Raw genomic sequence first — 11,835 nt, 5'->3', positions numbered from 1 at the left:
CCATTTCCCTATGGTGGTAGCGGCCGGGGCAACAAAGTGGATGGTGGGGAGGAGTTCGACGACAATGCCAGTGATGGAATGGGCAAAATCGAGAGAGAATTTAGGACAGTAAAACTGAGCCAAATCCCAGCCCTCTCACGACTTGGGCATTCCTGACCGTCCATTCACGTGATTTAAACGATTTCAGCCGTCAGATGGATTCGTGGGCCGACTGTCCTAAAGGACTGCTACTCTGGAGGAAAAATCGAAGCCCTCTGGTTACCCGGGCCTATTTTCGGCCCAATTAGTTAACTCAATCACGTCCACCAGAGCTAGGGGAAGAGGCCGACCGATCCATCACCGTGAGAGAGGAGAGGTGAGTCGACGCGGATGGTTGCCCTCATCGACCTTTCATTCTCTCGCGCGCCAATCGCGAACCTGGACATGCCGCCGCCCCCTCCCCGCCATCCCTATTCCTCTTCAACATGGGGATCACGATCCCCTCCCCGAGGTCTCCTCCGACTGCTCCTCTCCACATCACGGCTACGTTTCCATGGGTAGCGCGCTACATAGTAGATCGTGCGGAGGTCCGCCACCGACCCGGGACAGCAGATCGTGCCGAGGTCCACAGCCACCAAGGTCTGCCTTTCCCTAAGAGGAATCATCTCAGTTCCCCACCATCAAGGTCTACCTCCTCCTCCGCGGCGTCATCTCGCTACGCCGCCAAGGTCCTCCCCGTGATCCTCTGCCACCTCCTCAGGCCCGACCATGCGCCGTGCGGATGGTGTCCATGTTCACCCAGCAGCTGTCGTCCTCCTTCTCCTAGCTTCGGTCTGGGGTCCTCGCATGCACCGTCGCAGGATCAAACCTCGCTCTACCACCCGGCTGGAAGGTAAGTGATGATATTTGGCTTTGTGCCGATTCGGCTGGGCATTCCTCTGTTTTGGATGGGCTCGTGTGAGGATAAAAATCTGTCTGAGGTCCCAAATATCAGGTACCATTGCGTGCCTTTTAGGTTAAATTTTTTTGCTTTATCGCGAGATGGACTTTACTTAATTCTCACTTATGTTTGTGTGGAAACAGATTACTACTGAAGCAAGTTGTTACCATGGAGGTGATCCAGTGGACAAAATTGTGGGAATTCTTCAAGGATGAATATGAGAACGAGAAGAATCTCCTTGGAGGAGCTTTAGGCACAAAAGCTGCGGAGGATTTGAAGCTGAGGATCATTGAACATGTATTGCTTTCTTGGCTTTCACTATATGCTTATTTAGTTGTCCTTTCTTGTTGCTTGTCAATTGATTGTCGGGTTCATGGTCTGTCCAGAAAATCTTGGTTGTTTCGAATTACTATTCGAGGATTTCTTTGAAGAGGCTGGCGGATCTTCTTTGCCTGAGCTTGCAGGTCCGCATTACCTACCTTAAGATAGCAGAACTGCATCTTGTTTTCATTAATCCTCAGTTAAGGTATATATGGTGTATGCAGTATCTAATAACTTGTTCCAAATTGTCCTTGTACAGGAGGCAGAGAATCATATCTCAGACATGGTGAACTCAGAGGCCCTGATTGCAAAGATCAACAGACCAATGGGGATCGTGTCCTTCCGGACAGCCCAGGACAGCAATGGGGTGCTCAACTCATGGGCATCGAACCTGGAGAAGCTCATGGACCTGGTGGAGAAGAGCTGCCACCAAATACACAAGGAGACGATGATCCACAAGGCGGTGTTGAAAGCCTGAAAACCATTTTGAACTGAATGGCCTTGTGTAGGTTGTGTGCGTAGTAGACTCTCTATGGATCTGAATTCACTATTGCTTGATGGGTAAAACAATTCTCCGCTCAAGTGCGAGCATCGCCTGTTTGCTTTGGGAACTCGTGTGTGTGAACCGGTCTTGAAATACTGTAACCACAGGGAATGACGAATACTATTTGCTGTATTTTTCTGAACATTATTTGTATTCTTTGGTATCCACTCTTGCGAACCTGGACTTATGTGCTCATCAGAGCTTAGACCCAGTTTCTCAGTGATTTGCTTGCTGGGAGACGCGCTTGTTCTGTTTCGATTGGTATCGGTTTGTACCGAGCCCTTGCAAATATTTACTTGTAAAGTTTACACGGCTGGGAGCTGTAAGCCCGTAACCATTTGGCATTTTGCTTGCATTGTCATTGCATTGCAGGAGGAAAGAATGGGCTGAGAGAGATTATAGCGAAATCGTTTCCTGTTTTGTTCGTTGCTGAGGATGCGTGAGAAGGGGGGTTGTTATTGTGTTAGGTTACATAGATGAGGACTGGATGTACACAATATTTGATGAATATTTTTTAATATATTTTTAATTTATGTCATCAGATATCTACGTCAGACTAGCTCATGCCCATCAATTATTGTAGCTCCTATACCGGAAGCAGCTGTGCAAGGTGACCGGATAACCGATTAACTAATTTATCGGCCAATTAATTGGAAAATTTGCCTATTTATCCCTACTCGACACCCAAACAATATGGTACCAGTTATCAGTATTGTGAACATTGATCATGTTGCGCCAATAGGGGTTGAAGATCCACTTGGTTTCAAGCAAGTTGTTGGGGCTGCACCATAGCGGTACATCCTCAAGTATTTTAGCGGCCTTGTGTGTTTAGGCATGTTGTCCCATAGAATTGATTTTGCACTTTAGGTGTAAAAAAGGAGGCTAGACTGCTATAAGTTTGAAATTTGTTGCAAGCAACTATTTTAAATATTCTAGGAGGGCATATGCCGTAGCTTGGTCTAGATCTATGGATTGGTAAAGTGGTTTCCAAAACACACTGAGGTTTAACTTATGAGCTAAATTGTAAAATTATGGCTAAATACCACAAATATCTACAAATTCCCATCATTCTATTGCCAAAATTGACGGACGCAGCAACGCGCGTCATTAAAGATCTAGTGGGAATTTACAACTAGCTAGGAGAGATGAGCTTGAGGATGGAGAAAGAAAGAAAGAGATGGGAAGTGTCTGATGTGTGAGTCCATAGCACTACTAGGGGAATTGTCGTGGGTATAAGTCTGACAGTAGATATGTAGGGTACGAAAGGATGGGCAGAGCCTTAGCTACGGCGAGGTTGTATGAGTTCAGGCCCCTCAGCGGTGGAGGTAATAGCCCTACGTCTCAGTGCTCTGGGAGCTTGTTGTCGAGTGGAATATGGAATACAATGAGTTGCTCACCCTTGCACCAGTGGGGGAGGGTGGCTTATATAGAGTGCGCTGCCCTCCACAACGGTTCGATGCACAGGGGTGGAGTAGTGGCGAATAAATGCCTACGTTACAGGTAACGTACGTCTTAAATGCTAATAAAGGCACATGGAAACGTATGACCGTTTCCCTCCAGGGGGGTTACGATGCACAGAGTGGAATCCAGTCGGTTAGTTTGATAAACTCCGAATGCTAATCTCCGACTGGATGGTCGAGGATCTGTTACCGACTGGATGAAGGGAACTCCTTAGTTCAGTCGGAACTGACTAAGGGCCTTGTCCCTTATGAGGGGTAGTCCTTGGGTTGGACCTACAGGGCAGGCCTATGATCCTACCCTAGGACTATGACCCCACCATTATTCCTCGAATGGATTGGGGTTGGAACGACGAAGCGATGCTTGAAGTTTGGATCCGACTGGAATGGATGTGACTTTGGCGTTGCTTGCCTCGATCCATTTTATCTTTTCTGGCCAACGATCCGAGTGGAAGTATTTGTGGAACAAACTGTCGGAAACCGAGTGCTTCCAGGGTATCTCCTGACGTGACCAGTCAACTGACAGCGGCGGATTTTCCGGGATCCTCAAATTTCGGTTACCGCGCGCTCAGCGGGGATGACGACATCGCGCTCGAGTAGCGCATGACGCCTCGATTCTCGCGCCTTCATCTTCTCCACTGATATCGCCGCGGTTGGTCGGGGGATAAGGTTTCGGGGCCACCTGCCAGTGACGCAGTCGGAACCTTACTTAAACCTCAGCGGCGAGGGTTTTCTCGTTACGCTCGCCGGATCTCTTGCCTTTGCTTGCTCCTCCTGCGCACCCAAGATTCCTCCTTTTCCTTCTCCTTCGCGGACCCGCAACTTCCGCCATGACCAAGGGATAGACTAGCAAGCTGGAGGCGACGAAGAAGAAGGGGAAGGCGGCGGCTCCTGCTCAGCGGCGGCAGCGAGCGTTGCCGGCGGGGTGGATCCAGGGTGACTTCCTCCCCTCCACGGTGACGGAGGGGGATCTGCTGGAGCTGGTGGAGCACGGGATGATCGTGCACAAGTCGTGGAGGTTGCCGGCGGAGAGTGAGATCGAGCCGGCGCCCCAGGAGGGGGAGCGCGTCCTGCTGCTCAGCCACGTATATCAAGGTTTCTCCCTGTCCCCACATCCTTTCTTCAAAGGCATAATGAACCACTTCGGGGCGCAGCTTCACCACTTTCCCCCGAATGCTATAGCTCATCTCTCTACTTTCATAGTCCTGTGCGAGTGCTTCATCGGCTGTCCCCCCCATTGGGGGCTTTTCAAACATATTTTCTCTGCTAGATCCCAAACCATCAAACGACTTCATCAGTCGGATGATAAGACACACCTTCTCCAGCTCTGCGGAGGCTTAGGTTTCCAGAAGAAGAGTAGAAGTAGTTATCCTGCTCTTCAGCTGAGTGAGTCGGTTAGGAACTGGCAGTCGACATGGTTCTACTTCCAGGACGTTGCGTGCCCGAATGCCACGATAGGGTTGCCTCCTTTTAGCTTAGATCGACCCGCTCCGCCCAAGCAGCTTGCGCTCACGAAGGCGAAGAAGATCGACATCCAGCCTCTGGTCGACGCACTCGTAGATGTCGTCAGAAGGGGAGTCACCGGCATAGATTTGCTGGAGGTTTTCCTCGGTCGGCGCATCCAACCACTGCAGGCTCGCGACCACGCCATGTGGCACTACACGGGGGCCGAAGACTCCACTCGGACCAATGTCTTGGGCGTGACCGAGGAGAAGGTGGCGTCGTGGGTGCTGCAGATCACAGGCGCCTGCGAGAACCCCAGAGGGTCCCGGCGAGTGAGGGCTTTCTGCGCGGACAACCCTCCTCCGAACGAGGTGAGTACCACTTGTTGAGTGCACGTAACTGTCTTAGTTTTATCGCTTTCTTGAATCTCCGTCTGACGCCTGATGTCGCCGACTGTATTTTATGCAGAAGTGGACCAACTGGTTTTCCCCTGTCTCGAACTGGAACCCGGCCGAGGAGGAGGAGGAGGAGGGCAGCCAGGAGGGCAGCGTGGAGAGCGTCGAGTACGTCTCCGACAGTGGGGAAACGGAGGAAGAGTCTAGTGAAGAGGAGGGGGAAGATGAAGAGCAGGACTCGCCACCTCCGCCGCCAGAGCATCAAACCAAGCGCCGACATGAACCTGCAGCTCTCTCGGCCCTTCCAGCATCCTCGAGTGCTCCGCCAACGGCTCTTACGGTTCCGAGTGCCCCGTCAACTGTTCCCGGGGGTCCGAGTGCTCGGAGCACCAAGAGGACCAGGGACGCTGCTACTGAACTTGCGGGTCAGCCTTCCAAGGTGGCCAAACCGAGCGGATCAAAACCTCGGAAGGCTTTGCCCCGGATGAGGGTCACCGTTCCCGTCACCTCAACGTAAGTGTATTGTTCTTCTAACTTCTTGTGATATTCGATTGGCCTCCTCTTTATTGGTCGAATGAATTTCACTCGACAGAGTCGCTACCTCTGCCACCTCTCCGGCACGCCAGGGGGACGACCCCATGGACATGGACAATGTCGTCTCGTCCCAGCCAGGTGCGTCGTAGCGATTCCGAGAGTTTACATTATCGCATCACGAATTCTGTCTTCGGTCTTGCCTCTTTCTTTTTCTGAGATCTCACGCCGTTCGGTCTAGCTTTCCTCAGGGGTGATTTACGTGGATGAGGGTGACCAGGGGAGATCCGAGCAAGCTGCAGTGCCTGTCATTGAGGCTGTTCCGCCAGCTACTGCTCTCGCCGCAGACGTGCCGCCGACTGAGGCGATGCCGCCGACTGAAACGGCACTCGTTGCTGCTGAACCGACTGGAGCGGGTCTTGGGATGCCCAAGGAGCTTCCAACGATGCCAGGCCAGTCAAATGTCGAGTTCAACGTCCAGCGCCTCCCGGAGGATCAGGTGGGAGCGGCCAAGGGGGCCATGCTGCAGGCAGAGCTGATGGCGGGAGAAGCCAAGAAGGCGTACGACTCCATCGCATCCCTGTACCAGCGAAGCTTGGAGCTGTGGGACGATATCCGAGTAAGTGGGTGTTGGGGAACGTCGCATGGGAAACAAAAATTTTCCTACGCGCACGAAGACCTATCATGGTGATGTCCATCTACGAGAGGGGATGAGTGATCTACGTACCCTTGTAGACCGTACAGCAGAAGCGTTAGTGAACGCGGTTGATGTAGTGGAACGTCCTCACGTCCCTCGATCCGCCCCGCGAACAATCCCGCGATCAGTCCCACGATCTAGTGCCGAACGGACGGCACCTCCGCGTTCAGCACACGTACAGCTCGACGATGATCTCGGCCTTCTTGATCCAGCAAGAGAGACGGAGAGGTAGAAGAGTTCTCTGGCAGCGTGACGGTGCTCCGGAGGTTGGTGATGACCTTGTCTCAGCAGGGCTCCGCCCGAGCTCCGCAGAAACGCGATCTAGAGGAAAAACCGTGGAGGTATGTGGTCGGGCTGCCGTGGAAAAGTCGTCTGAAATCAGCCCTAAAACCTCCGTATATATAGGTGGGAGAGGGGGGGCCTTGCCTTGGGGCTCAAGGAGCCCCAAGGGGGTCGGCCGAGCCAAGGGGGGAAGGTCTCCCCCCCAAACCGAGTTGGACTTGGTTTGGTGGGTGGGAGTCCTTCCTTCCCTTCCCACCTCCTCCTTTTTTTTCTTTCTCTTTTATTCTTCTTCCAATGCGCATAGGGCCCATTTGGGTTGGCCCACCAGCCCACTAAGGGCTGGTGCGCCACCCTCAAGGCCTATGGGCTTCCCCGGGGTGGGTTGCCCCCCCCGGTGAACTCCCGGAACCCATTCGTCATTCCTCGTACATTCCCGGTAACTCCGAAATCCTTCCGGTAATCAAATGAGGTCATACTATATATCAATCTTCGTTTCCGGACCATTCCGGAAACCCTCGTGACGTCCGTGATCTCATCCAGGACTCCGAACAACATTCGGTAACCAACCATATAACTCAAATATGCATAAAACAACGTCGAACCTTAAGTGTGCAGACCCTGCGGGTTCGAGAACTATGTAGACATGACCCGAGAGACTCCTCGGTCAATATCCAATAGCGGGACCTGGATGCCCATATTGGATCCTACATATTCTACGAAGAACTTATCGTTTGAACCTCAGTGTCAAGGATTCATATAATCCCGTATGTCATTCCCTTTGTCCTTCGGTATGTTACTTGCCCGAGATTCGATCGTCAGTATCCGCGTACCTATTTCAATCTCGTTTACCGGCAAGTCTCTTTACTCGTTCCGTAATACAAGATCCTGCAACTTAGACTAAGTTACATTGCTTGCAAGGCTTGTGTGTGGTGTTGTATTACCGAGTGGGCCCCGAGATACCTCTCCGTCACACGGAGTGACAAATCCCAGTCTCGATCCATACTAACTCAACTAACACCTTCGGAGATACCTGTAGAGCATCTTTATAGTCACCCAGTTACGTTGCGACGTTTGATACACACAAAGTATTCCTCCGGTGTCTGTGAGTTATATGATCTCATGTTCATAGGAACAAATACTTGACACGGAGAAAACAGTAGCAACAAAATGACACGATCAACATGCTACGTCTATTAGTTTGGGTCTAGTCCATCACGTGATTCTCCTAATGACGTGATCCAGTTATCAAGCAACAACACCTTGTTCATAATCAGAAGACACTGACTATCTTTGATCAACTGGCTAGCCAACTAGAAGCTTGCTAGGGACAGTGTTTTGTCTATGTATCCACACATGTAAATGAGTCTTCATTCAATACAATTATAGCATGGATAATAAACGATTATCTTGATACATGAATTATAATAATAACTATATTTATTATTGCCTCTAGGGCATAATTCCAACAGTCTCCCACTTGCACTAGAGTCAATAATCTAGTCCTCACATCATCATGCGAATTACATTGTAATAAATCTAACACCCATACAGTTCTGGTGTTGATCATGCTTAGCCCGTGGAAGAGGTTTAGTCAGCGGGTCTGCTACATTCAGATCCGTGTGCACTTTGTATATATTCACGTCCTCCCCTTCGACGTAGTCGCGGATGAGGTTGAAGTGGCGTTTGATGTGTCTGGACTTCTTGTGAAACCGTGGTTCCTTTGCTAAGGCAATGGCACCCGTGTTGTCACAGAACAAGGTTATTGGATTCAGTGCGCTTGGCACCACTCCAAGTTCCGTCATGAATTGCTTCATCCAGACACCCTCCTTAGCCGCCTCCGAGGCAGCCATGTACTCCGCTTCACATGTAGAATCTGCTAAAATGCTTTACTTGGAACTGCACCAGCTTACCGCATCCCCATTAAGAATAAATACGTATCCGGTTTGCGACTTAGAGTCGTCCGGATCTATGTCAAAGCTTGCATCGACGTAAACTTTTACGGCGAGCTCTTCGTCACCTCCATATACGAGAAACATCTCCTTAGTCCTTTTCAGATACTTCAGGATATTCTTGACCGCCGTCCAGTGATCTACTCCTGGGTTACTCTAGAACCTACCTGCCATACTTATGGCCAGGCTAACGTCCGGTCTAGTGCACAGCATTGCATACATGATAGAACCTATGGCTGAAGCATAGGGGACGGAGCGCATATGCTCTCTATCTTCATCAGTTGCTGGGCACTGAGTCTTACTCAATCTCGTACCTTGTAAAACTGGCAAGAACCCTTTCTTGGACTGTTCCATTTTGAACCTCTTCAAAACTTTATCAAGGTATGTGCTTTGTGAAAGTCTTATCAAGCGTTTTGATCTATCCCTATAGATCTTAATGCCTAGAATGTAAGCAGCTTCTCCTAGGTCCTTCATAGAGAAACTTTTATTCAAGTAATCCTTTATGCTCTCCAAAAAACTCCACGTTGTTTCCAATCAGCAATATGTCATCCACATATAATATTAGAAACGCCACAGAGCTCCCACTCACTTTCTTGTAAATACAAGATTCTCCAACCACTTGTATAAACCCAAATGCTTTGATCACCTCATCAAAGCGTTTGTTCCAACTCCGAGATGCTTGCACCAGTCTATAAATGGATCGCTGGAGCTTGCACACCTTGTTAGTATTCTTAGGATCGACAAAACCTTCGGGTTGCATCATATACAATTCTTCCTTAAGGAAACCGTTAAGGAACGCCGTTTTGACATCCATCTGCCAGATTTCATAATCGAAAAATGTAGCTATTGCTAACATGATTCTGACGGACTTAAGCATCGCTACGGGTGAGAATGTCTCATCGTAGTCAACTCCTTGAACTTGTGAAAAGCCCTTTGCCACAAGTCGAGCTTTATAAACGGTCACATTGCCGTCAGCGTCCGTCTTCCTCTTAAAGATCTATTTGTTCTGAATAGCCTTGCGGCCCTCAGGCAGTACCTCCAAAGTCCACACTTTGTTCTCATACATGGATCCTATCTCGGACTTCATGGCTTCTAGCCATTTGTTGGAATCCGGGCCCACCATTGCTTCTTCATAATTTGCAGGTTCATTGTTGTCCAACAACATGATTGATAAGACGGGATTACCGTACCACTCTGGAGCAGCACGTGGTCTCGTCGACCTGCGTGGTTCGACAGAAACTTGAACCGGAGTTTCATGATCACCATCATTAACTTCCTCCTCAGCCGGCGTCGCAACGACAGAGGTTTCCCCTTGCCCTGCGCCACCATCCAGAGGGATGAGAGGTTCGACAACCTCGTCAAGTTCTATCTTCCTCCCACTCAATTCTCTCGAGAGAAACTCCTTCTCGAGAAAAGCTCCGTTTTTAGCAACAAACACTTTGCCCTCGGATTTGAGATAGAAGGTGTACCCAACTGTCTCCTTTGGGTAACCTATGAAGACGCACTTTTCCGCCTTGGGTTCCAGCTTTTCAGGCTGAAGCTTTTTGACATAAGCATCACATCCCCAAACTTTAAGAAACGACAACTTTGGCCTTTTGCCATACCATAGTTCATATGGTGTCGTCTCAATGGATTTTGATGGTGCCCTATTTAAAGTGAATGCAGCTGTTTCTAATGCATAACCCCAAAACGATAACGGCAAATCGGTAAGAGACATCATAGATCACACCATCTCTAATAAAGTGCGATTACGACGTTCGGACACACCATTACGCTGTGGTGTTCCAGGCGGTGTTAACTGTGAAACAATTCCACATTGTCTTAAGTGAGCACCAAACTCGAAACTCACATATTCACCCCCACGATCAGACCGTAGGAACTTGATCTTCTTGTTACGATGATTTTCAACTTCACTCTGAAATTGCTTGAACTTTTTCAAATGTTTCAGACTTGTGCTTCATTAAGTAGACATAACCATATCTACTCAAATCGTCAGTGAAGGTGAGAAAATAACGATATCCGCCGCGTGCCTCTACGCTCATCGGACCACATACATCGGTATGTATGATTTCCAACAAGTCACTTGCACGCTCCATTGTTCCGGAGAACGGAGTTTTAGTCATCTTGCCCATGAGGCATGGTTCGCACATGTCAAGTGAATCAAAGTCAAGTGACTCCAAAAGTCCATCGGCATGGAGTTTCTTCATGCGCTTTACACCAATATGACCTAAGAGACAGTGCCACAAAAATATGGCGCTATCATTGTTAACTCTAACTCTTTTGGTCTCAATGTTATGTATGTGTGTATCGCTATCAAGATTCAATATGAACAACCCTCTCACATTGGGTGCATGACCATAAAAGATGTTACTCATAGAAATAGAACAACCATTATTCTCTGACTTAAAAGAGTAACCGTCTCGCAATAAACAAGATCCAGATATAATGTTTATGCTCAACGCAGGCACTAAATAACAATGATTCAAGTTCATAACTAATCCTGATGGTAACTGAAGTGAAACTGTGCCGACGGCGATCGCATCAACCTTGGAACCATTTCCTATGCGCATCGTTACTTCATCTTTCGCCAGCCTTCGTCTATTCCGCAGTTCCTGTTTCGAGTTGCAAATATGAGCAACAGAACCGGTATCGAATACCCATGCACTACTATGAGAGCTGGTTAAGTACACATCAATAACATGTATATCAAATATACCTGATTTTTCTTTGGCCGCCTTCTTATGTGCCAGATACTTGGGGCAATTGCGCTTCCAGTGACCCATACCCTTGCAATAGTAACACTCTGTTTCAGGCTTAGGTCCAGCTTTGGGTTTCTTCGTCGGATTGGCAACAGGCTTGCCGCTCTTCTTTGAATTACTCTTCTTGCCTTAGCCGTTTCTCTTGAAACTAGTGGTCTTATTCACCATCAACACTTGATGCTCTTTACGGAGTTCAGACTCTGCGACTTTCAGCATCGCAAACAACTCGCCGGGTGACTTGTTCATCCCTTGCATGTTGTAGTTCAACACAAAGCCTTTATAGCTTGGCGGCAGTGATTGAAGGATTCTGTCAGTGATAGCCTCTTGCGGGAGTTCAATCCCCAGCTCAACTAGACGGTTTGAGTACCCAGACATTTTGAGCACATGTTCACTGACAGACGAGTTCTCCTCCATCTTGCAAGCATAGAATTTATCGGAGGTCTCATACCTCTCGATCCGGGCGTTCTTCTGAAAGATAAACTTTAACTCCTGGAACATCTCAAATGCTCCATGACGCTCAAAGCGATGTTGAAGTCCC

General features: G+C 49.0%; 1 protein-coding gene across 1 annotated transcript; it reads left to right on the top strand.

Moving 5' to 3' along the window:
• Positions 1 to 878: 878 nt before the first annotated feature.
• LOC123395065 (26S proteasome non-ATPase regulatory subunit 12 homolog A-like) lies at positions 879 to 1,971 on the top strand. Its single transcript, XM_045089997.1, has 4 exons — positions 879 to 973; positions 1,063 to 1,216; positions 1,306 to 1,383; positions 1,500 to 1,971. Exons 1-4 carry the CDS (start codon positions 879 to 881, stop codon positions 1,716 to 1,718), a joined length of 546 nt encoding a protein of 181 aa, XP_044945932.1. The 3' UTR covers positions 1,719 to 1,971.
• Positions 1,972 to 11,835: the final 9,864 nt, after the last annotated feature.

Source organism: Hordeum vulgare, chromosome 1H (genome assembly GCF_904849725.1).
Source record: "Hordeum vulgare subsp. vulgare chromosome 1H, MorexV3_pseudomolecules_assembly, whole genome shotgun sequence".
Taxonomy (NCBI): Eukaryota; Viridiplantae; Streptophyta; class Magnoliopsida; order Poales; family Poaceae; genus Hordeum; species Hordeum vulgare.
Note: the sequence above shows the minus strand (reverse complement) of the source record. Positions and strands in the feature narration are given on the sequence as shown.

Coding starts and splice junctions, on each gene's coding strand:
- LOC123395065 (XM_045089997.1), top strand. CDS start 879: ATGATATTTGGCTTTGTGCCGATTCGGCTGGGCATTCCTCTGTTTTGG. Junction 1,217..1,305: donor AGCTGAGGATCATTGAACAT/GTATTGCTTTCT, acceptor TGGTCTGTCCAG/AAAATCTTGGTTGTTTCGAA. Junction 1,384..1,499: donor TTCTTTGCCTGAGCTTGCAG/GTCCGCATTACC, acceptor GTCCTTGTACAG/GAGGCAGAGAATCATATCTC.